Here is a 25,987-nt window from a genome sequence, read left to right as displayed (position 1 = left end):
TATATATATATATATATATATATATCATTCTGTGTCTCTTGTTCTTATAAAACACATGCTAACATATTTACAGGTGAAGTGTCTTCATAGTTATATCTACCTTACTTTCAAATTATCCAAAACTGAGAGAGAGAGAAAGTAAATGTGGGGGGGATTTCTCGCTTTCTGTCTCTCTGTCTCTCTCTGTCTGGCGAGCACATGCGCCCTACAGCAAAAGTCTCTCCAAAAAAAAAAAAGAAAAAGAAAAGAAAAGAAAAGCACTTGCACATCAATGTTTATTGCAGCATTATTCACGATCACAAAGACATGGAACCAACCCAAATGTCCACAAACAGAAGAATGGATTGAAAAAGTGTGGCACATATGTTCTATGAAATACTACTCACCCATAAAAAAACAAGACCCTGGCATTTAATAGAAAGTGGTCGGATATGGAGGATCTATTGCTGAGTGAAGTAAGTTAAGCTATGAAAGAAAGATATTCTATGTATCCACTTAATATGTACTGGTTATCTACATTCTATGGTAGAGATCAAAATATTGGAGGGCGTAAAAGCCAGGAAAATAGTTAACGATGATAAGACAGTGTGGAATGGGGTAGGAGAAGAGAAGAGTATAAACAAAGATAGCAAGAGAAAAAATAGAGAGGCATGACATTGGTATGGTTTATTACCTGTTGATGATGACATGTATAGTTTCCTCAACTGGATTGGTCTAAGAAGTATTTCATGTTGGGTAAAGTCTTTTTTTGCAAGAAAAATGATAGTTATTGACTGTTTAAAAAAATAATTGGAATAATAATAATAATCAGGAAAAATGAAAAACTATTGGATGATGAAGATGGGGATTTTAATGTCTCTGTATTGACTGATATGTATGGTATTCCTTCTGGTAAAAGAAATGTAATATACTGTAAAGTTATATGTGATGCAATGTAATATAAACAAGGTTATGATAATAAATAAATTAATTTTAAAAAATGTCAAATGTGCAAAAGACTTGAGTAGATACTTTATGAAAGAAGATTTGGAAGCCAGGAACATGCAAATCAAAACTTCAATGAGATATCAATACACTGCCACCAAGAAGGCTAAAATTAAACAGACTAACAATGCCAAATTTTGGCAAGAAAATTTGAAGCCTGAACTCTCACACTTGGCTGATGGGGATGTAAAATGATACAACCTCTGGAAAAAAATTAGGCAATTTCTCATAAAGAACATATGAGTAGTTCACTATTCTTTCAGCTTTCTATAGATTGATATTTTTCCACAATAAAAAAATCAAGAAAAAAATTTATGGTGCTTCAGAATATGACTTTGAGAAATAGCCATGATACAATATGAATCTGTTTATAATTGCTTTTCTATTCATTTATCGTAGATTATTTTTAAAGTAGCTATTCATTCAACAAATACCTCATATCTGCCATGTGCCAGGCAAACTCCTGACACTGAAAGCATAATGGTATACAAAAATGACACAGTTCCAGTCTTTGCACAATTTATATTCTCATGAGGGAGTACAAACTAAATGAGTAGATAAATAGGTAAGTAGAGAGCGAAGTTACCAAATGTCATCAGTACTCTGAGTATTCAAAGGAGATGCTATGTAAGAAGATTTGAGGAAGAGTGATACTTCACTTCAGAGAGTCAAGTAGGGCCTTTTAGAAAAGATCCTTTCAGTTGAGTTCTAAAGATTGAAGAAGTGAGCCATATAAAAAGCTGGGGCAATAGCAGCCCATGAAAGGACAGGGAGTGGAAAGGCCCCAAAGTAGAAAATAGCTTGGATAAGGTTTAAAAGGAACATGTTCTGGGATCAGCAGTTGGCGCAATGGCTATGTCGCTGGACTCCCATGTAGTCGACGTGGTTCGAATGCCGTACCTGGTGACTTAAACTCAAGCCGGGCGTGTGTGCATGTGTGCATGTGTGTCCAAGATCCCGAGAGGATAATGAAGGAGAAGGGACTGTGGCATGGCTTTCTGTCTCTCTGTCTCTTTCTGTCTTTCTGGCAAGCCTACATACGCTATAGCAAAAACATCTCCAAAAAAATAAAAAAGGAACATGTTCCTCTACGAGCAGTTGGCCACATATCCCTGGTTTGGATCACCACATCTTTGGTACTGCACAAAAGAATAATATCAAGCATTTAATATGAGACCAGAGAGGGTAGAAAAATTCAAAAGGCCATAGTTTTAAGCCAAAGGCTAAAGGAGACTAAAGACACTTGGTTCTGAAGTCAGAGGATAAACAAAACCAAGGTCTCTATCACCCACACTGAAGAGAGTTCCAGAGTTGCTGTTTTTAAAAATAAGTCCGTTTGTATCAACCTATCTTCTTAGTCTATCTAATGATGTTAATGGTGATAATGGCCATGATCAACATAAGGTGTCAGTTAAAATTCCTTGATTACTTCCTAAGTGGCAGATTCTGTTCTCTCAACAATCCTATGAGACAAACAGTATTCTCCCCTATGTTCTAAATGAGAACACAGGCTTAGCGTGCTGAGTAACGTGCATGAGGTCCCACTACATCTAAATGGCAGAGCCAGCATTTGGATCCAGTCTTGTCTGATTCTAACTCCCACTCTACATATTTGTTAGTCTCCGAAGTCTCGGTAGTATCTTTAGGCTAGGATCTTCTCCCAGGCACTAAAGAAGCCAAGTGGTCATTTAAATGCAAGAGGACCTTTAAAATCATCTTTAACTTCATGAGAGAGAAATCAAAAACACACGTAACAGTAAAAGACTAGCTTAAAGTTACTTTGAAGTCTCTTGGTTCATATGCTACACTAGACATTTTTCAAAGGGCACTGCATAAGCACACAACATTGTCATAATCCTGAAACCTGAATTCAGAATGCATTAATTTCTTTTTATCACTAGAGATTCAGAAAACATGCCATGGTTCTGTGATTCTAAAGCTCGTATAAACTGGAAAACAGAAGGTGCACATTTATATATATTTTAAAATTATGAGTGCAAAATAGCAGCCAAGAATAAATTCTTATATCAAGGTTATAAGCAGGTGAAAAATGACAGTGTGTACTAGAAATGCAAACAGACCATTAATTATAGAGCACCACAAAGCACCATAGTGATATGCAATTTGCAATCCTTTACCAAAATTTACATAACTATATAGTCTCCTCTCAGATTCCAGAGATTCTATTTTTGATAAGTAGCAATTGAAAAGGTTAGTCGCCTCATCTATATTATTATTATTCAGCATCTATGAATGTGAAATGCTGGCACCTTGGATTTACATGTCACTGAACCAGAGAGGCAGTTCCCACTCCATTCACATGGGCACTTCTGTGTGCCAGGCATTGTGCACAGCCCTGAGGATACACAGATGGGTTAGACAACAGTGGGTCTCCTGCAGAATTGTTGGTCCAGAGAGGAAAACAAACTAGAAAACACTTAATTCCAGAAGCGCATGTACAAGCTAAGCAGATAAAGATCCAAATGACATCATGATATTAGGGTTTGTCTCTCAACCAGATAGCTGCAGTTATAATCTATCAGTTATGACAGTGACATTAACTATGTTAAGTTCTTCTTTCTCCTTCTTTTCCTTCTTCTTTCATTCCTTTCTTCTTTCTGTTCTTTCTTTTTTCCTTCTTCGTTTCCTTATTCCATGCTTTCTTCCCTTATCTTCCTCTCTCATTCAAAAACAAGGCCCAGCAACGGTGGTAGGGTGCTGCTATGGGATGGCTGGGGTAACATGGGAGAGCCAGTCTGAGTTCTCAGACCAACCTAAACGGGCTGAGCATGAAGGTGTGTGCCTGTGGTTTTAGCTCATTAGAAGGCTGGAGCAGAAAGGATTGTGATGTGACAAGAGTCTCTTCCCCTAAGCAAAAACAAACAAACAAACAAACAAAAAGAACCTCCCTCTCAGTCGCATTAGAACAAAATTCAGGGCCAGCCCAGGAGCTCAGAGGTTAAGGGAGACAGATCCCACAAAGCCATGGTTCAAAACCGGGCCCTGGAAGCTTGAAAAACACATCAGGCACATATGCATGTGGGCATGCCCGAAATCCTGAAGAGAGGGAGAAATGGAAGGAAAAAGATTGTGGCCTGACTGTGCCCTATTGAGGAGATGTTTTCTCTCTCTCTTTCTCGCTCTCTGGCAAATGCACACACCTTCTGGGAATTTAAAATTTTAAAAAAGGGGGGAAAATGTAAGAAAAAAAAGAGGGGGAAAAAATCAGAGTCTGGAGAACAGCGCGGTAGTAAAACGCGACACTCTGTGAGGCTGACCCACATGGGACAGTTTCAGGTTCACTTTGAGACTTCCCTGAGTACAGTCCATATGTCAGATGGGCATGAACATACCCACAGTCCAGGGTCAGCTAAAGTTGGAGATGAATTGTGGCATCAAGACCCTATTGGGGATGCTCTCTATCACTGTTTCTGTCTTACTCATAGAAGAAATCAATAAATAAGCTTAAAACAAAACCAAAATAACAATTATATCCAGTCATTAGCAAGACTATATAATAATAATGTATTTAAAACTTACTATTTGTCAGACGATAATAACACTAATTCATTTAATTGCCATAAAACTTCTGAAAGAATGCAATTTTTCCCACTTTATAATTGAAATTGAGGCACAGAGAGTTTATACAATTTGCCAAGGTCATACATCTGGCCAGTGGGTGAACAGAGATCCAGGCACTGTGACTGCAAAATACATTGCCTAGCTCTATCTATTATGAGACCGTATGCCTATCATTCTACCTGAAGCAATATTATGAACACAGTGATTAAAAAATAGTTGCAATTTCTAACAAGTGCCTTCCAACCAAGAAATCTGCCTTCTAGAAACCAGAGAGGTGGTAACGAAATGATGATGAGAAAGAAAAGAAAAAAGAAAAGCAACATTTGGTGTGGGTCTTTGCTGGTGTCTCCTCTTGGGAACCAGTGGCCTTCCACCTGCATAAATGATAACTGGCGTTCTGCTTGATTACTGTGCATCTGTTATGAGTCTCAGAGTGAATTAAACAAAAACAAAATATGTGAGAAAAAGAGCCTACTAAATAAGCTAGCTGGCTGTCCTGTTTTGAGGTATTTTCTTCATTTTTCATCAGCATGCACATATGCCCCCCCCCCACCAGCTGCAACAATATTTCAAAACAATTTAAATCAAGCTTGATAGCTAATTATCCTAAGGTCATTCTGAAGAACCAAACCACCAGGACATCAAATATCCAAGACTGTCTAAGTGTGAAGAATGCAGCATTATTTTATTTTGTTTTTAAAAAACAAGAGGGTAAAAGGGAAGTAAGCTTTTTTCCTCCCTGAGAATAACAGGCTTTCAGAAATCATCCAAAACAGACCTCTTAAGACATTTCACCTCTGCTCTGAATGTTTTAAGCTAGCCCTCTGATTACAAAATGTTCACATGAAATCTCATCAAGATGCTTTCTTAAGATGAAGAATGTTTTATAAATTGTAATGGCTTTAATCAGCGCCCTCTTTGAAGCTATTTAACTCTACGATGTAGCCAACCAGTGCTTCAATTATGTCATTATCGACTCTGTATTAATTATCATTATAGAGACTGATTTATATACTTTCTCACACCTCTCTCACCAGATGGTATGGTGTTCTCCCTCTCTGACACTCCATAAACATCACCTGGATTCACTCATCACTCTCCTCAGCTGAATATTTAATATGCTCTTAGTCATCTTCAAACTAGATTGCTTCTCTTCCTCCTCCTCTTCACTATACTCTATCAATATAGTACTCCAAGGCCAAGTGATGTAAAACATAAGCCAGTGGTATTTACAAACCAAGTTCTATCAACAATTCATTCTCATCTCAATGAATTCTTACCCAGTGCGGTGCAATTTTCACAGTAGAATGAAAGAAGAGTTTTTTGCTTCCTTAGCTGATTAAAACTTACAGACTGTGTTCAATTATCTGAGGCAATGGAGAAAATAACTAGGAAAAAAATGTATATTTGACAATGGGAGTACAACAGACAATTTGGCCTCAGTAGAGTAATCTTCTGAATTATATTTTACTTGGGCTAATATAAAAATTATTTTGCATTCTTGAGCTTGCTTGCTGAGAAAACAGAAGGCACAAGTCCCAAGGTACAATGCAATGCAAGGAAACCAGCCTAGAATTTTAAATTGCCTTGGGTGACTCAAAAAGTGGATAACAGAGAAATGAAAATGCTGAACTATTTTTCTTACAAAATTTAAAGACCAGGTTAAAAGGACTTAGTCACCTCAAACTCAAAATGTCTCAAAACCAGACTGGTCATGTTTTCCTCCAGAACAGCTCCCTCTTCTAAACCCACATTTCTCATTTTCCAGGCTCTAAGCTGGGACCCTTAGAACAAAGATCATTATTAGCTCAAAAGCCTATAGTACTCAAACTGCTAATATGAATGAATAAAGTATAGAAAAAGAAATGTGGGAAACAGTGCAGCTAGAAAGGGCACACTGTATCAACAAAGAGGACTTGGCAGCTAATTTGCCAGGCTGAGGATTACCCAACAGAGCATACCAGATATGGTTTTTCTCTGAAGATCACAAACCCCTATTATTACATAACACTTTTGATTTTTAAATATTGGGCTTGTTATGGGTTGGGTTTGATGATGTCCAGGTTCTTGGCATTTTAGAGAATGAATTGAACAAAACACACCAATAAGAGATAGCAAAGGATAGTTTATTAAGTAAAAGCAAAAACACACTCCAAAGAGGTAAGAGTGGGCCCAAGCGAAGAGAGAAAGACTGGCTCAAGGACCCCAGTAGTTACTTTCCATGGGGTCCTATCATTGGCTGGGCCCACTGATTGCTTTCATCCCATTGGCTATATCAAATGTGGCTGGACCCACTGGTTCATTTCATTAGCTATCAAGTGTGGCTTGGCCCACTGATTCATCTTCCTTGCTGTATCAAATGTGGGTAGGCCCACTGATTTATCTGATTGGCTATCAGCTAGTCATCCCCCACTGAAAATTCTCCCAACTATTATGCATTACTTTGGGCAAGGAATTTTCTGCCCTAATTAGCTTTTCTATCTAGCCACATAGGCAGATGCTCCAGCCCCCATACTCACTCCCATTTTCTAGTTTTCTTCCTGCCTCAGGCTGAACTGAACATAGACTTATCCCATGAATTTTGATCCTTGCCTGTTAACTTTGACTCCTCCTCCTCCACCCATTCAAATCCAAACAGTGCCCAGTCTGATCATTTTTACATAACATCTCTTCTGCTTTCTCTGTACTCTCATTCTCATCAAATATGCCCTCATTATTTCATATCTGCACTATCGTAAGAGTATCTTGTCTTGTCTTTTCCAATATATGCCATGCAGCAGATTGGGCTTTCTAACACAGTAGTTTTTTGGTTTTGTTTTTGTCTTATTTACATTTTTAAATTTCATTTTCTTTTATATATTCAATCACATTATTTAGCTTACACAGTGAATATTTCAACATGTGAACATTTCTCCCTAGTCCATACCTTCAACAGATAATACCACATTTCTTTATCCCATTAATGCTTTGTCTCTCTATTTTTCTTCTACATGTTCTTCCTCAGACTCTACTCTTTCACACACACTATATCTGGTATTTACATCCATTTATTGTGTTTCTATATCCTTTAGTCAATCAGTTTCAGTCACAGAGTGCAGACACTTGGTATATATTAAGTGGGGACATATAATGTCTCTCCTTCATAGCCTGGCTTGCTTCACTCAGCAGTAAAACTTCCATATTCTTCCACTTTCTGTCAAATTGGTGTTTTTATGGCTGAATAGTATTCCATAGAGTTTATGTGCCACAGTTTTTCAATCCATTCATCTGTTCACGGGCATTTGGGTTGGTTCCATGTCTTAGCAATTGTGAATAGTGTCACGACAAACATCAATGTGCAAGCACTTTTCTGATTAAGAATTCTTCTATCCTTTGGGTAGATACCAAGGAGTGGGATGGCTGGATCATACGGCAGTTTTATTCCTAGATTTTTGAGGAATCTCCAAATTGTGCTCCACAGTGGCTGGACCAATTTACATTCCTACCTGCAGAATAAGAGAGTTCCCCTTTTACCACACTCCTGCCAGCACTTATCATTTTTTGTTTTTTAAATCTTAGTCATTCTGACTGGGGTTACCTGGTATCTCATTGTTGTTTTGATCTGCATTTCCCTTACAATGAGGGATGTACAGCATTTTTTCATATGCGTTTTGGCTATGTATGTCATCTTTAGAGAGTGGTTTTTTCAACTCATTCCCGCATCTTTTAATAGAGTTGATTATCTTTTTTCCAAATACCTGCAGTGAGTTCCTTGTGTATTCTCGTTATCAGTCCTTTATCTGACACATAGTTTACAAAAATATTTTCCCATTCTGGGGGCTGTCAATTCACACTAATTACTGTGTCTTTTGTCATGCAGAAACTTCTTAGTCTGATGTAATCCCACTTGTCTCTTTTGGGGATTATCGATTGGGCTTTGGGGGTCTTATTTAAGAAGTCTTTTCCTACCCCAATGTCTGCCAGAGTTTCCCCAGTGTTTTCCAGGAGCAGTTTTATAGTTTGAGGTCTCAGATTTAGATCTTTGATCCACCTTGACTTGATTTTTGTCAAAGGTGAAAGGTAGGGGTTCAGATTCATCTTCCTGCAAGTGGAAATCCAGTTTTTCCAGCACCCTTTGCTGAAGAGGTTTTCTTTTTCCCACTGGATTGACTTGTACCCCTTGTCAAAAATCAATTGACTGTATGTTTGGGAATTTATTTCTAGGGACTCTATTCTGTTCCATCGGTCCACATGTCTGTCTAACACAGTAGTTTTTAAAATTTAATATGCATCGGAATCACCTGCAAGATTTGATAAACCAAAGATTGCTGACCCACCCCTAGATTTTCTGATTTAATAGGTCGCAGGTGGGGCCTAATAAATTCCATATCCACAAGCTCTCAGGTGGAGGTAATGATGCTGTTCTGGACCACACTTAGAGAAACACTGCTCTGAAATAACACTTGCCGACTCTAACACATTCTGTTGTTATCCATTTCCTCCATCTTAAACTTTGAATTCTCCAGTCTGCTTTTCTGGATTCTTCAAACTTGGTCTCTTTCTCACATGAAAATTACACTTCTCTTGCCTTAATTTTGAATAAAATGTTTTTCTACCTCCTTTCTCTTGTTCAGATTCTACCTTTTCATTGAATACATTTAAAGCCCACATTTTGAAACCAGCCCTCATCAGACTTCTCTTATCTCCTCCAGATTCCTTTTATTGGGTCATCCTAAAAATCATGATGTATTTTTACACGCAAGAAAATATGCCATGATTTTCCAATGGCCCAATACATTCTCTTTCCAGGCTGTTTGGTGCAATCTAAAGGGCACAAAATTTAGAGCCAAAGACTCTGAGATTGAATCTTGGTTCTTTCACTAAGTAGGTAACTTGGTAAGTCATTTAACCATTCTAAATTTGCTTCTTCTTCAAAGAGAGATACCAATATCCACTTCTATTGGGTTACATGAAGAATTAACTGAAACAAACCAAGCCTTACGAAAGCATTATACAAAGTAGGTGCTTAATAAATGGTAACTGTCTTCATTTTTAACCCCCAATCATGCATTTAGCACTAAGTATAATATATATTACATTACTCACTCATACTTAAAGATTAACTTTTTCTCTTTTAGCTAGTTAGACCATTTCTGAAGGAAAAAGATACCTAATTTATCTAAGCAACCTTAGAGCCTGGAAACTTCTGAACATCTGGTAAGCTCTCAATAAATATTTACTAAAAAAAAAAAAAGAAAAGAAAAAAATGATTAATTTGAGAAATAATGTAAGACAAATAGTTCCATAGATAGGCTTTCTTCTGTAAAACTGAAATCTCTAACTAATTACACTTATATTTAATATATTTTTTTCCATGATAAAGACAAAAGGTATTTTACATTCAGAAAAACTGAAAAAGCTCCATTAGGGGATACTCAATAGTGAATGAGAGAAAAGTCATTATAAAAGCATCAACAAAGGAAAGGTCTTCTGTTTGAAGTAGATTTAATCACAAGAAGAGTAAAAATGACAATACAGATAAATAAAGAGCAATAGACCTAGAAATGATGTGGGCAACAAGTAACAGACTTTTGGTTTGTTTTTTTTTTTTTTTTTTTGGAGAGGTTTTTGCTATAGGGCGCGTGCGCTCGCCAGCCAGACAGAGAGAGACATAGAGACAGAAAGTGAGAAATCACCCCCCAGGGGGAATGGTCACACCGCAATCCCTTCTCCTCCATTCTCCTCTCGGGATCTTGGGCATGCACGCACATGCGCCTGGCGTGAGTTTTAAGCCACCAGGTCCAGGACGTGAACCGCGGTTGACTACGTGGGAGTCCAGCGACATAGCCATTACGCTAACTGCTGGTTCCCAACAAGTAATAGACTTTTTAAAAAAAGATATTTGCTACATAACCATGTGTCTATTGCAGTTCCAAAATGACAGATAATATTGGTGATTGAACTGAAAAGTGTCAAATCAAACTATCATCTAGAAGATTCTCTAATTTTGAAAGCAATCAGCAACAAATTACAATGTATATTCTATTTGCTAGTGTCACTGACCTATACAACATTCCTAAACAGAATCCAGTGTCATCCAGTATTATAAAGCTAAGGGTGAAATGTTTGCCAGAAAGAAGGGAGTTATTTTCTTTAATCAGTAACTCAAAACATCATTGTTCATAAGTGTTATGGCACAAAAATTTATAACCTGGCATATTGGACATCTGGATGCTTTCCTCCAAATACAAAGAGCCCTAAAACTTCAAGCTGTCTTAAACGTGTTATATGAAGTTATACAGATTGGTCACTTTGTTCGTCCTGAAAGCCCTGCCATGACTTACTACATAGTCTCATGCAAAGTCATTCCTTCAGCACACATTTCTATAGTGACTATAATGTATCAAACATTATACTAGATGATCAAGATACAGAGATAAATACAATCAGTGTCTTTCTGAAACTTATAGTCTACTGCAGAGTCAATCTAGAGGGCCTGAATGATTTTTCACCAAACTCATTTTCCTTTCACCCAGGGCATAATGATAGACCAAATTTCCTGACCTCCAGGTAACAGCATTCTGGCCAGTAGAATATGAGTGTAAGTTAGGGTTGCCATATCCAGGACTAAATATAGATAACCATAGAAAACCTCCCTCTTAGTTATTACTTCCTTGCTCTATCCCCTTAGTTTCCAGCTGAATACAGAGGACTCTGAGATCTCAGAGGTGAGGGAGCCATAAGATGGAAGGGACCAGAAGGCCACCTAATAAACACCCCCTTAGAACTATTATGTAAACAAAAAAAAGAGGCTCCCATATTAAGTGATTGAGATTTGAAGCTGTTTTTTTACCTAATCAAATCATGCAGCAAAACTACACTGAAGACCTTAGGATAGAGAGAATATGCAGCACGATCTGGGAATACCAAACAGAGGTGGCTCACTGGGGCTGTAACTGGCTATAAGAGAGCGTCCCCAGAAGATGAAAGTTAAGATGGACTCCTCTTTTTTCTCCCCTTCAAATCCGGTCAGAACTGTGCATAACCATGAAAAAGGGAATGAGGGGTAGTAGAGGAGAAGGCCACATAAGCAGTCTTGAAGTTCTGAAGAAATGTGGTAGATAGCGAAAGCATTACTGATTCCTAATTTCTCAGATGTGGGATGTTAGTGATTCCTGAATATTCAAATGTGGAGTGATGCTGGGAAATGGAGCTGCTCAATATTGATTTATTGAAATGACTAGTAAAGAATCTCAGAGACTAAGTAGCCATTAAAAATGATGGACAAGGAAAGAAGTAAAAGACCTTCTGACTTACAGGGTAGACTATATGGTGTTGTCTTCACTGAGACAGAAAATGCAGGAGAAAAAGGCAAAGGATGACTTTTAATTCCAAAATATTGAAATTGAGATTGATATGGAACATCCAAAATAAGAATCAATAAGCAACTGGACACATGGGTCTGGAGTTCACAGCAGTAGTATGGATAGGAGTGGTGGATTTGGAAATTTGAAACAGGTGGTAGAACCTACAAATGTGATGGGATTTCTCAGGTAAAATATTCAAAGTGAGAAACCAGAGAAATAGGGAAAAAATACAGGAAGAGTGAAAGAATGTAAGAGTAAGCATGAGAGCAAGAGAGAGAAACAGAAATAAAAAAATATATATATGAGAAAGAAGTCATGGAAGCCAGAAAAGAAAGAGAAGAAATCAAAAAAGCAGTCATAGTGATGAGCACTTCAGAGAGAGAAGTAAGATGATGCCCTGTAATGTCTGTCATATGTGAAAATCAGGCAAGTTTCATTTTGTTATTGGCAAAAGTCAAGCTAAAACAGTCTACAGGTACAAGCTGTGGCACAGTGAGTGGAGCTGGAAGCCACAAGCTAACCACAGTTCAAATCTCTGGCCTCATGTGCCTGAAACACACATGCCCAGGATACTGGTAGGCTGGAGTAAGGAGATCACAATGCAACCAGGTACCATGGAGGATACTTTTTTCTCTCACTCTCCCTGTCTCTCTCATGCATGCACATGTGTTCTATCATGATCAAAAAACAAAACAAACAAAAAGTCTACAGAGTGAATGAGGAATTAGAGATAAGAATATCAAGTAATATTTAAGAAAACTTGATTCTAAAAACAATAAGCTAGGGCCAGCAGGTGATGTGATGGTTAAGGAGCTATACACAATAAGCTATGGCCATGGGAGTGGTTGGAGTCGCTGACCTCATGGCTTGAAAATCATGCTGGGCACATGTGCATGTGTGCCCAAATACCCAAGAGGAGAAGAGGATTGCACTGTGGTCATCCCCTCCAGGGGGTGCTTTCTCTCTCTCTCTCTCTCTGGTGAGCACACACGCCCTATAGCAAAAAAACTGAAAAAAAGAAAAAAAAAGCTAGAAGTAGAAAAAGACTTATTTTTCAGGATGCAAGATGTTAATGTGTCTAGTTATCTGAACTTTTATTTCCCTATGTATAAAACAAAGATAACAATGCCCCTTCTGTGGGGCCTAATCACTTGTTATAAGAACAAATAAGATGATGTATATGAAAGAACCTAAGGTACTATGCAAAGGCTAGCACTATTATATATTTATAAATGTTGTAAGAATGCAGTTATAAAAGATGAGTCCAGTGAAATGTGGTTGGCCATAAATAGCCCAAAATTTTAATCAGTCTAGATCTAGAAATTAGGAAAAATGTCCTTTTAATACACACTATAAGTTGCTTACCCCAAACCTTAGAAGCTAACAACAGATTTTTAAATCCCATGCTGGACAATTCTGGTACTTCTAGGCTGTTGTCTGGGTTTCCAGATGTCTTCATTATATCAGGAAAGAAAAATGTCAATGAACCCTGGCAGATCACTAGGTATTAAGTCATCTGGGAATTTATTGGTCTTATAAGTAGTAGTTCTTAAATAAAGATTTCTGGCAATCACCCAGTTTCACAAAGCAACAGACTAGTTCCATAATTTAAGTCTCATGACCAGTGAAATAAGGGTGAATGGCCACAGCTTGCTGAGTATGTTATTCCAAGGGGTGATTGAGGTTATTCTGGGAAGTAAGCTAGCCATTTTAGAACTTCCCTCCTGGGAAGATTAACCATCCAAAGGAATATGGTCCAATCGTTATCTCACTAGTCACGAAAACTTTAAAGACTCTACAAAGAACATTATTTTTAGCACTTTGACATCAGTGTAACTCGTTTTTCTCTCATAAAACTTTTAACAAGTGGTTTCAACATGCCTCATCTTCCATCCCTGGACAGGAATCTTATTTCTGTAAAAGAAAAACCTCTTTTCTTTTTCTTTGCACTTTTGTACAACCCTCTCTGACTCGATTTCCTAGTTGCTGACATCTCCTCCTCAGTTATTTTATTTTCAAGGGTGCAGAGTACTAATTAAGGTCAAGCAGCTGTGTCTTCAACTCCAAACAGCTATTGTTCAGAATAAGCAAACTTTCCTTCATAATAGATATTAAAAATTCAGTCTGGAGATGTAAATAAACTTTATCTGCAATTATTTCACATTTAAAAAAAATCATAGCCCAAACTGCAACATTAAGATAGTACATCTTTTGTCAATGTTTCTCAAATATTTTATATTTAACATATGACATACAGCTATTAAACATACATAGCTATTGGGACTAGCAGATGATGTAATGGTTATGTCACTGGACTCCCACGTAGTTGACTATGGTTCAAGTCCTGGACCCAGTGGCTTAAAACTCACACCAGGCGTTTGTGCATGCATGCCCAAAATCCCATGAGGAGAATGAAGGAGACAGGACTGCAGTGTGGACATCCCCCCTCCCCAGAGGGTGATTTCTTGCTGTCTCTCTGTCTCTCTGGCAAGCACATGCACAAAACTCTTTAAAAAAAAAATAGCTGTTAAACTAGGCCAAATGTCTATAGGTCAATTTTTAGACTCACTGCAATATTGAATTTTACCATAGGATTGAAGCTTAATAAAGCACTTTGGCATTACCTCAACCAGACTACAAAGAAAAAGTCAAGCCTCATACTGTCCTTAAACAATATCATCAAACATATTATACAGACCTTGGAGATCATCAATATCTTTCATAAGGTTACAATGAATCTTACAATAATCTTGTATATTTATTACTCTTCTCAGTGCATCAATAGAGGAGAATTTTGAGGCTCAGAGTTTACAAAATATTCCCATGGCCACACCATTATTCAGGAGCAGAGCCAGGTCTATATCCAAGGTCCTCTAATTTCCCAGCTCTTTCCACTACACCATAGATAGTCCCCATCATCGTACCCACTCCCTTCTTATTTCACTTCTTTAGCAAATGGAAAACAGCCTGGCTTTCTCTGAAATCATTAGGAATCTTTGATGAAATGCAGACGTGAACTCAGTTCTTCCTCCAATGAAAATACATAATATATTAGTTATATAAGGAATGCTATGGGATCACTGTGGATGTGGAAAATTTTTAAAAGGAATGCAAAAATGATGCTTGGAATCCTGAAAAGGCCAGAGAAGATATTACAAATAAATGACCAAATGTGGAATGAGGGGAAATTCCATGAACAATCAGTAATTTCATTTGAGTGGTTTGTTTTTATTTCATAAGAGCTTCTCTTTTATGGAAAACTCTAAAAGATTTTAAATAAACATCATGACCAACCTGTAGATGGAGAAGGAAGCCACCGAACGAATGAGGGTTGCCAAAGCCCCCACCTTGGCAGCCTCCACTGCTCCCTGGACACGGTATTGCACTGTCTCTGCGTAGGTGACATAAGGCTGGTTATAAACAACAATCTTCCCTTTTGCTTCTGGGGCCCTTTGCTGCAGTTCATTGAAAGAGGTCACCACCAGAACTTCTGCTGTGATGCCTAGAAATGAAAGTCATACAAGATTAACTTATGGTTTCTCATCAACCCAGTTATATTGGCACACAGAAGGTGACATATGCTCTATAGGTGACATATGCTACATCTGGCAAACTGGTTTGAGGAGATCAAAGTTTTAAAGCCATTTACCATGGGAGAAAGATTGTGGGGGCTAGCTAGTTTCCTGAGAGAGAAAAGGCATTCAAAATAATACAATGTAGGACTCAAGATTTTTCAACTCACTTGACCAGCTGGTATTAAATCACAGACTGCTTGAAAAGATAGCTCTGTTTTTCCTTCTTTCCCACCCGAAGAATTCATGAATTTCACAGAACGACACTAATTATTTACTAAAACTTACATTTCAAAGAGCTCCCCTTGGGATTAATGAAACACATATTTATCTTTTCATAGAACTATTTTGATATGTTGCTAAACAACCTTCAATGACATCATGCAACAAATGGCAGTTTGTGAAGAATACTCTCAGAAGCCAACATTCTTCATAAATCTGACTTTTAATAAATGGTTAATGTAACCTCTCCCAAGAACCACACAAAGTCAGCTTGTTTTTTCTTTTTCCTCCTTTGTATAAAAATATTCAAAGGATGTGGAAACTTCCCATGCATCTTGATTTACAGAACTTGTTCATCACCAAACACATTACTATTCTTCAGATAAAAATTATGAAGATATTGTATAACCGTCCTACAATCTGTTGTCTGCTTGGAAGAGATGTGCCTCCTTTTCCTCTGTGCCCCAAGACGCTCAACTCTTCCTGATCAGAGAACAAGCATCACATCCTGCAAGGAACCATTCAAAATGTGCCAGACCACCAAAGATTCACTTTGATGGAGTAGAGTGACAAGTAAAAAAATATTTAGCAACAAAGGCCAGATGCAGTAACTAAATATAACTATCTAAAAGAAAGTAGCAGGGACCTACTGTTTTGTGGCTTTGGCCATGTAGTTATGAAATATGTCAGTAAAAAATCAAGTATCAACATACATTTGGCATACTCCCTTAATATTGCAAACTAGAGAACTGTTTTTCTGAAAACTTAACAGATGTCATTAAAATGTTAACTGTTCCTTGGAAAATCCTTTTATTTTATTATTATTACTTTCATTTTACTAGAGGGTGCATGTGCTTTGGAGGAGGAGAGGAGAGGAAAGTGAGGAAGCACTCTCTGTGGTCATGTTCACTGTAATCTTTTCTCCTCTGTCTCTTTCTCCTTACGGGATTTTGGGCACACACATACATGTGCCTCCTTTGTTTCTCAGGCCACAGGGTCTGGGACTTGAGCCACATAGTCAGCTATGTGAGATCCAGTCCCCCTTAACTAGCATACCATCGGCTGGCCTAGAAAATCCTTTTAAAATGCACTACAGCTACAAGAGAATTTTGCTTTCAATATAGGCCTCATCATACTGGGTCCTGTTGGGTTGGTGCCTCTTCTACTCTGGCTCCATTTTCAAGATTGAATCTGTACTTACTTTAAATTGATAGCCTACAGATCCATAAGCATGTCTCTACCAACACTCAGAACTCATTACTTAATTTGTAACTAATTATGGAAGGTTAGGAAATCACTAGCTTTTTTCACATAATAAGTATGCCTAAAATACAAATAAAGTTTCAGCTAGACAGATTCTGAGATTCATAACTTTCTGAGACCTGGAGTTACCTTGAAATTTGACTGGCGTTATTGTTGGCATAGTACAGGAATTTTGCTGATGGTTTTCAGCTGTGCCTAATGAATAACAGGTTCAACGGTCCACCCAAGGGATGTCCCAGCCATGGGGTAATTTTGGTGTCTGGATTGGAGCCACTAGAAATGAAGTCAAATTTCTATAAATTTTCATAGGCCACTGCAAAATTAAAGTCATACAAGGGTGGTACTTCACTATGGTTTCTGTTTCAATTGAAGTTCTTTTAATAAATAAGAAAGTGGAGTTCTAAAGAGCCAAAACCTAACCTAGCCACCACAGTTACCAATGCCAATCACTAGTAGCACCTATAGGTCAAAACCTATCGCCATGAAGTTAGAAAAACAATTCAAATTAACCTGTTTTATGGAAAGTAGAGTTATTTCTGATTTGTGTCTCCTTCATTCCCACATCAAATAGATCCTCAAATACTGGTAGTTTTGCCCCTTACATGTCAGTATCCATTGAACCCACGTCTTCTATTCTACCTATTACATTCTCTCGCAACAGGCCCTCGCTGACTTGTGTCCTCTTAGGAGTCTCTCCTTCCCTCCCCTCCTATATCACTAGCATCTTAGCTTCCACCTAACTCCCTCAACTGCAACTTCCACTTCCACAGAGCTGCCAGAGTGAACTACCCGAACAGCTAAAAAGTCTAATCTGCCCTCAGCACTATCCCACTTTCCTTCTCCCATTTCCCTGAGAACCTGTCATTCAAACATACCTACCACTAAAAGCCTAGCTACCTCTACACCCTAAATCCCTATCATACATATCATCAGTACTAAACTTAAAAGTTCCCACTCACACACCATGCTATTTCACTTCTCAGAATCTTTGTCCATGCTACTGTACATTGTGTCTTGTTGACTCATTCTCTCTGTTTCATCATGTGGCCAACACCTACTTATCCCTTAGGATTCCATTCAAGAATCACTTCTTTAATGCGTATTCTCTGGCCTCTGGTGTTCTGTTGCAACTTCCTACTGTACTTCCTGTGGAGGCTGAGTCATGCACCACCCTTCTTTGTACATTTGGGGTATCCTGGGCATATCTGGGTACTAGACAAATGAAACTATGACTACTTATGACTCTGTTTATTGCCTAAACTGTGATCCACTCAAGAATTTCAGCCACATTCATTTTAGTTAGTATTTCTAGGGAGGAACACAGTGCTTGGCATATGTGTATATTTTCATACTCACACTTTGAATGACACTGCTCTAAATAAGGGACCATTGACTGAGTCTAAAATATTTCCATGAATGTGCAATCTTACCTTTAAAGTTTGATAGCCCTTCTCCTATGGGAAATCAGCAATCTGAACTTCTTACACAAAACAACAACCAAGCAAAAGAAGCCTTGAGGCGGTTAGAATATAAATTCCAAGTAACCACTCAGGTACTTTTAACATTCAAAACTCTTCTGATTCCTCTTATAGTCTAGTTACTCTTAGTTTACTAGGCTCTGTAGCTGTTATTTAAACCGATAAACTATGAGGAACAATCAAAAGGACATATGGCTGAAAACCAACAGCAACACCACAGATATATATATATATATATATATAAAAAATAATAAATACTAATAGAACTTTCTGCAAGGACAGACTATTATATTTCCATGCTGCCCAACATGGTAGCCACTAGCCAAATGTGGCTATGGAGCACTTACAACCCGATTAATGTAACTGAGAAACTGAATGTGATTTAATTTTAATTAATTTATATCTGCATTTAAACAGCCACTTGTGGGTAGAACATACAATCACCACAGACTCAGGCCATTGTGAAGGGCAAATAACTGAAACAAAAAGGATGCTTGCCCACATGAGAGGACTTCCTTCCTGACAGTTCAGTAACAGATGGGACAGTCATAGTGATGACCTCTTCCTGTAGTCACGGACCAGGTAGATGTGTTTAGTAGACATGGTTGGGAAGGCAGGGTATGTATAAAATATTTTAGGAAGATTTTTACTCACATTGAATAAAATAATACTAGGCCATATGGAAACTTCACTTTTCTATATCAGTTTGTGTTTTGACATTTGTTACACCAAAGGAAAGTTCATGGTCTCCTTCAAATCAGTAGGCTGCTACTCTTTCCTCTCATCTCCCTGCTTCCTTCCCTCTTACTTTAAAAGATAGTACATAAAAATCATCTAAGAATACAAAACTAGAGTCATATTCACAACAAGGCCTCCTCCTTTGATGTTCCTATTCATAGTTGCACTCCACTCCAACCTCCTACCCTTCTTAGCTTGCTTCTTAGCATTTGTCAGCTTCCAGTTATATCCACTATACTAATGTAAACCCCAGGTCAGGTAGAACTTTTTGTCTGTTTTATTCATCAGTGTTATCCAAGTGACAAACAATATGTGAAAACATACACATACACACACACACACACACACACACACACACACACACATACACACAGTCTGAATGAATGAATGAAGAAAAACCCAAGAAAATTAAAGTATTACACTCTCTCCCTGTTAACCCTCCAAAAAAAAAAAAAAATAGATACTGCCAAAGACCTTGCATATTTCTGTGGTTGGAATAAACAATAATGATAGCTCTATTTGAATGTATGTTGTTTATACCAAAGTTCATTGCAACTCTGCAAAGTAACTATTATGAGGCTACTGAGGTGCAGAAAAATTAGTTTACACAACTACTAGGTGTTGAAGCTGAGTTATGAGTTATTGTTTGTCATGCTCTTACTATTAATTTCATTGCTATCTTGTCTCACGACTGTAAAATACAATGCATCAAAGGAAAGGCACAGTATTTTCATTTTAAGTAAAAGAAGAAGGAAAAACCAATAGGTATGTAAAAGTCTACCTAAGTTGTCAGTTATTCTGCTTTGTCTACTGAGGATCTTGCTCATAAGGCAGGGTGTTGTTATAATATCACACTTGGTCCCAATATATTATTAAGAGGGGAATTGGGAGGGGTGCTTCACTTTAGGACAAGAGTCATCAGACTGTGAGAGTAATGAGCAGGATTATCGTAGCTAATTTCTGAAGAGAAGGTGGGACTGAAGCTTACTCATAAAGTAACTCTTTTGGCTACAGCCTATTCAATCAAAAATAGTATAAAAATCCCAGGTTCCTCTTTATCTTCCACATCTATTTTTCAAAATTGATCAATTTATTTTTTATGCCACTTACCTGGTGTATAATTACAGTTGTGGTCTCTTTGCAGAGACAACATGCTGACTGTGTGGTGCTGCTCAGGTCATCTGTTCTATAGAGAATCTGATAAAGAGGCTCCAAACTCAGCCTCATCTGACTTGATTCCTCCCCGAAACAGTTAAGAAAATAAGATGATAGTGAAGTGAGAATTTTATACTGTTTTCTAACATTCAAAAGAAAAAATTTACAGACAGAACAATGTGTCTCTGGGGATCAACTAAGTGTAGTATGTTTTAGGAAATAGATTCTGATTTCAAAAGAAGACGTAACCCACAAACAGGAAATATTCCAGCCCTACCCGAAAAGAAGCCTAACGTTTTACACTTATCGCATCATCTTCCACCATCACTACACAAGATAACTTGGGCTGTGGAATGGTGTTTTTTTCCCTGAAATCAGAGTTATGGAGAAAGGAAAACAGTTGTTCTTGGAAACTTGGTGTTTTGGCCTGAAGTGGTAAGGAAATTGCAAATCCATGGCAAGGCAGATAAAATAACATCAGAGCAGTTCTTTCTGAGCCTCCATTTGTTTGTGGAGAATACTGTGATTGTGCAATGTCCTTTTCATAGAAGAACAAGACTTAAAGATTCAAATTAATTCAACAAATTTGCAACCCTCCTACTGGTCCAGGACTTTGTGCTGAGGACTGGGGGCCATAAGAAAATGAGTAGATTCCTTAGAACTGCTATAATGCGGGGAGAAAAATAGGTAAACTATAATTTTAAAAAGAATACAGAATGTTACAAGCACTAAATGAAAGTACGAGGCACAATTTCACGAAATAATAACATAAGAATTGGTTCTGATGGGGAAATCTAGGAGGTTTAATACAAGAACAAACTTTAACTGGGCTTTAGAAAATCTCAGTCACCTGAAAATGAAGGAAAGAGCATTCCCAGGTATAAGACAAAAATAGATGAAACATCTATTCATTTACGATGGATGGCAAGTTTCCTGCCAAGCTCCAAGACGGACAGTGGGACACTTTACAATCTTTCAGTGTTTAAGCAAAGTATTTATGAACTCCTGTCCTCATTCCATAAGACCCAGGAAGGAAAGGAAAATGGCCTCTTTTAAAAAAAGGTTCAGGTCAAATTTAAAACTCAGCTCTCAGTTGAGTGAAAGAAGAGCAAGAAGCAAAGTGCAACTTCAAGCGCTAGCTAGAAGCATGACCATCAAACATGATCCATTCTTTCCAAACTGTCTCCTGAGATCTGGCTCAAATTAAATCTGGCCTGTCAACCTTGTGAGAGAGCCCAGACCTGAGTGCATCAAAATCCATGGGCACAGTTAATAAACATCATCTCTGGAGAGACGGCTGTCTGCCTCACAGAGTGGTATGCCAAGTGCATGTTGGCATACTGACACGGGAGGATGGGTTGAGCAGCCGCAGACAAGCTGTAGACGTAAAATTTACAGACAGCCAGTGGCATGGTGGCTAAAGCAGCTGGATTCCACATGGCCAACTGTGCAGTTTGAATCCTGGATCCAGTAACTTGAGAAACACTGTGGGTATGTATACATGTCTGCCCAAAATCCCAAAAAGAGGAGAAATGGAGGGAAAGGGATTGCAGCGTGATCATTCCACATGGGAGGTGCTTTCTCACTTTCCCTTTTTCTTTCTCTCTCTGTCTCTCTCTGTCAAGCACAATCTCTCTCGCAAATAGAAAAAAAATATTTTTTTAACTTTAGACATTATCAATTTAATTACCTGCCAGATCATCAGATGGGAACATGTGGCAAGTGAATGGAAACATGGTTCATAAACTTAGAGAGGCAAGCATATTTTAGACCAATTTAGGTTTAAACATTCACCAGATCGGACAATTTTTTAACATTTAAAACAAAACCTTTCAACATAAAAACAAAGAACTATATTAAAACTGGTTTCCAGAATTGTCCAAATTACTTTTTAAACACAACTCAATTTTTGTTACATTTCTTTAAACACTGAGGTTGGGTTTTGTTTGTTTGTTTGTTTGTTTGTTTGGCAAATCTATCCAAAATAGTGTTCCCATTTAGAACTGAGTTTGTGAAAGTGTGCCCTAAAACCATGTCCATCAGGTTACCTTCCTTTAAGCCCTAATGGTTATCTCCCCTCTAAAATGTGTATCTCTTAATTAAGTTGTCATTCTCAAAGATACTCTGGAGAAAAACTTATGAATTAAACACTTACAAATTCTTCTTCACTTCTGTTATAGTGTAGCAATTTCTCATCTAACCCATCCTGGTCTATCAGTTGAGTCAGGCTTTGTTTCTTGTTCTTTTCAGACAGAGCTGACTGCAACTCATACAGCAACAGCTGGCTACAGCTTCTCCACTTCCATATTAACAACTGTAATTGAGACAGGACATTCTTTGATCTATACATTTTGGCTAATTTTAGCCTCCCAAGAAGGTCTTCTTTCTCCTGAATCTGCTTTACCAATTTTGCTTTTTCTTCATCTAATGCTTGTTTAGGATAACTCTCCTTCAAAAAATTATTTGGGAAAGCATCTGTTTCAAGTGATTTTGATTCACATGTACTGATAATCTTGAAGGCATTTTTCAAACGTGCATTTCCTTCAAATTCACTGACTATGTGTTTAAAACTTTCTTGAAATTCCAAACAATTTTCTTCCATTGAAGATGCTGGTTTCTCTGAAAAGGTCTGACCACTTTCTTCATTCTCTACTTTAAGACATTTTACCACACTGTAATGGGAATTAAGTGAAGATCTTTTTTTCCTTAATTTTTCCTCTACTGTGGCACTCAGGCTTCCTCCGACATGCCCAAAGGGTGGGAAAAAAATTTTTTTAAAATGTCAAATTTAGACAGGCTTTTGTTGTTGAACAGAAGGATACCTACCACAGAAAGGTACCTACCACATGTAACATAGGACACGTGAATTTTACAGAGACCCAACTCAAATACACGCAGCGTCAATAATCATAGCACATAGGCAAGTCCTTAGATAACAGATTACCTTAAAGTCCAAACTATCTCCATTGTTATTGTGACAGCATGAAGAAGTGGTCAGATTTTGGGTTACCTGGACTACTTTCAGCAACTACCACGGGGAACATTTATACACTAACATATAGAATATACTCTTCTCAAAAGATAATTTGTTTGCTTTTGAAAGACAGTTGCTTTGAAATATGGTTGTTTTGAACATTTATTTTGGATCATAGTTGATATGAGTGCTTTCCCAACTATGAAGTGTTTCTCTATAATAGTGACTGGTGTGGATGAGTGAGGGCTTTCTCCAAAACCACTGTCATCTAAACACCTGTTAAAGTGAGCTGCAGGAGGGCAGAGCACCACTGTCAGTTCTGAGCAGTATGTATGTAGGAAAATCCACAGAACCTACTCAGTAGCAGCTGGGATATAGAAGCGAGTTTCTGACTACAACAGACTAAAATGGAACTAGATCTCCAGTCTGGGGATCAGGGCCAGCTTGTCTGGGAAGATAGGATCTGAAAAATGAAGCTGGTGACTAGGAGGAACTGGCAGGGGACGTGGAGAGGAAAAGAAAGCACTGAGATAAAAGTTAAGTAGAGAATGAGAAGGAGGATGACGTGAGTAAAGGCTGGCAGACTTGGCAGGGACATCTCATGACATCTCATGGGAGTCTTGTAGCTATATATTATGGAATTGGGGTGGGGATAGAGAAGTCAGGAGAATTCAGATTCACAGTTTGAAAATATCACTAAGCTTAATGAGGTAAAGACTTGGAGCAGGTAAGGATGGCTAAGGAGGAAAGTTTAGAGGACTACTGGCACCGGGTGAGAGAAGATAATTGCTTAGACAAGGGAAGGGCAGTGGACATCAAGCATGTGGCCCATTTAGAATAAAAGCATGGAAAGCACACCATTTACTGTGATGGGAAAACCAGATGTGTAGAGTTTGCATTCCACCAACCATACTATCCCAGTCTGTAGTTATCCATAGCAATAACTGTTTTCATGGGGAAAGTCATATATGAACTTAAATTTAGTAATCAGATCATTTAAAATGAAAACACATTTAAAAAGCTTTTTTTTAAAAGAGGTTTTGCCGAAGGCATTTGCACTTGCTGGAGAGAGAGTCAGAGACAGAGGCAATAAGAGAGAAAGGGAGAAATCACTCCTAGGGGGAATGACCACATGGCAATTCCTTCTCCATTCCCTTTCCAGGATCTTGGGCACACATGCCTGGTGTGTGTTTCAAGTCACTGGTTCCAGGACTCAAACTGCAGTCGGCTATGTGGCAGTCCGGCGACATAACTGCTAAGCCCTCTACTGCCCCTCCAAAAAAAAAAAAACTTATGGAAAGAATTTACTAGAGGATGTGTACATTCACTGGAGAAAGAAAGAGAGAGAAGGAAAGAGAGGATGCATGCACACCCTCTCCCCACCATGAGGGATGGATACGCTGCAATCCCTTCTCTTTCATTTCTCTTTTGGGGATTTTAGGTACACATGCACATGTCCCTGGCATGTTTTCAAGCCACCGGGTTTGGGATTCCAGTCACGCAGTTGGCCATGTGTCCTCAAGCCACCTTAACCACCATTGCACCAGTTGGTCCTATTTTTTTTTAATTCTGAGGTGAATCTTTCCAGTAAATGACAAAAAGCATTTTTTACTCTATAACCTTAAAAAAAAAAAAAAAACTATTATATTACATTACACATTCTTCAGGAAATGCTTAAAGCAAGGTAGTTCATCATCAATAACAGGAAGTAGTCATCATTACACCTTGCCTTGAACATTGGCTAAAAAGCTCATTAGCTCTTTGATCCTACAGAAGTTGTTTAGCTTTTCCAGCCTGTAAATGAGATTTTCAATAATACTGGCATCACGAGGCTTCTTGAGAGCATAATATGAGATGATGGTGGTAAAATTGCTCAAAAGCACTACAAGGCAGTAAGGGTAGGTTTTAAGGGCTCTGGACATATATTTAAAAGTTATAAGCAGTAATTATCTGATTTATATACAATTTCACTTCAAACCAAATTACCAGGAATAAAACAAAGACTGGATATGACTTCAGTAAATCTCGAGCCTGTTCAGCTCAAAGCAGAGTTCTCTCTCACATCAGACAGCACTAGCCACATTTTGGAGGTGAGAAAGGGCATTTTAAAAAAAAGAAAGTAAGGTATTCAAAGGGAGTAAGGACATTTGACAAATTTTATAGGTGAGAAAACTGAGGCACAGGAAGATTCGAGTATCTTACAAAACTAGTAAGTGGCAGTGCTTAGATTTGAATCCAGATGAGACTAACTCCAAGCCCATTTCAGTTAATACTTGCCATGGATCAATTTTGTTTTCACAATAATTTTAATCCTTAGGTAAAGTTGTATTACATATGAAACAGTATAGTTTAACTATACTAGTATAGTTTAACTAAACTAGAATAATAGTTAACACTTGAGTGGTGGCTGTCATAAATCTTTTTTCTAATTTCAGAGATCAAAGAACATGTGGCTTCTCATACTTGCAAGAGATAAACAATCCCCACTCCAGTTGGCTTGGAAACTTAAGGGCTCTTCTGACCAGTAGCAAAGCCAGCTTCAGGCAGTTCCTGCCTCCCAGTGCTGCTGCTCCTCATGGTCTCAATCACAGCTTCAGTGCCTGTGTGGTATTCTGCTCCAACACAGCTCCTGTTCTCCAGGATTTCACACCCTTATTATACTTCCCAGGGAAA

At 38.1% G+C, this 25,987-nt stretch overlaps 1 protein-coding gene and 1 pseudogene across 3 annotated transcripts in view; both read right to left on the bottom strand.

Annotated features, from left to right (window-relative positions):
- The window catches only part of CPQ (carboxypeptidase Q), a 580,759-nt gene that overhangs the window by 319,709 nt on the left and 235,063 nt on the right, over positions 1-25,987 (bottom strand). For all 3 annotated transcript variants that reach the window (XM_027765483.1, XM_006161308.3, XM_027765482.1), the window contains exon 3: positions 15,207-15,414. In XM_027765483.1, coding sequence (XP_027621284.1) covers positions 15,207-15,414 — 208 coding nt within the window. The remainder of the gene's footprint in view (positions 1-15,206; positions 15,415-25,987) is intronic.
- Positions 22,484-25,891, bottom strand: LOC102471084 (swi5-dependent recombination DNA repair protein 1 homolog pseudogene; annotated as a pseudogene).

This window comes from Tupaia chinensis, unplaced genomic scaffold (genome assembly GCF_000334495.1).
Source record: "Tupaia chinensis unplaced genomic scaffold, TupChi_1.0 Scaffold138407_1, whole genome shotgun sequence".
Taxonomy (NCBI): domain Eukaryota; kingdom Metazoa; phylum Chordata; class Mammalia; order Scandentia; family Tupaiidae; genus Tupaia; species Tupaia belangeri.
This window is presented reverse-complemented; position numbering and strand designations above follow the sequence as displayed.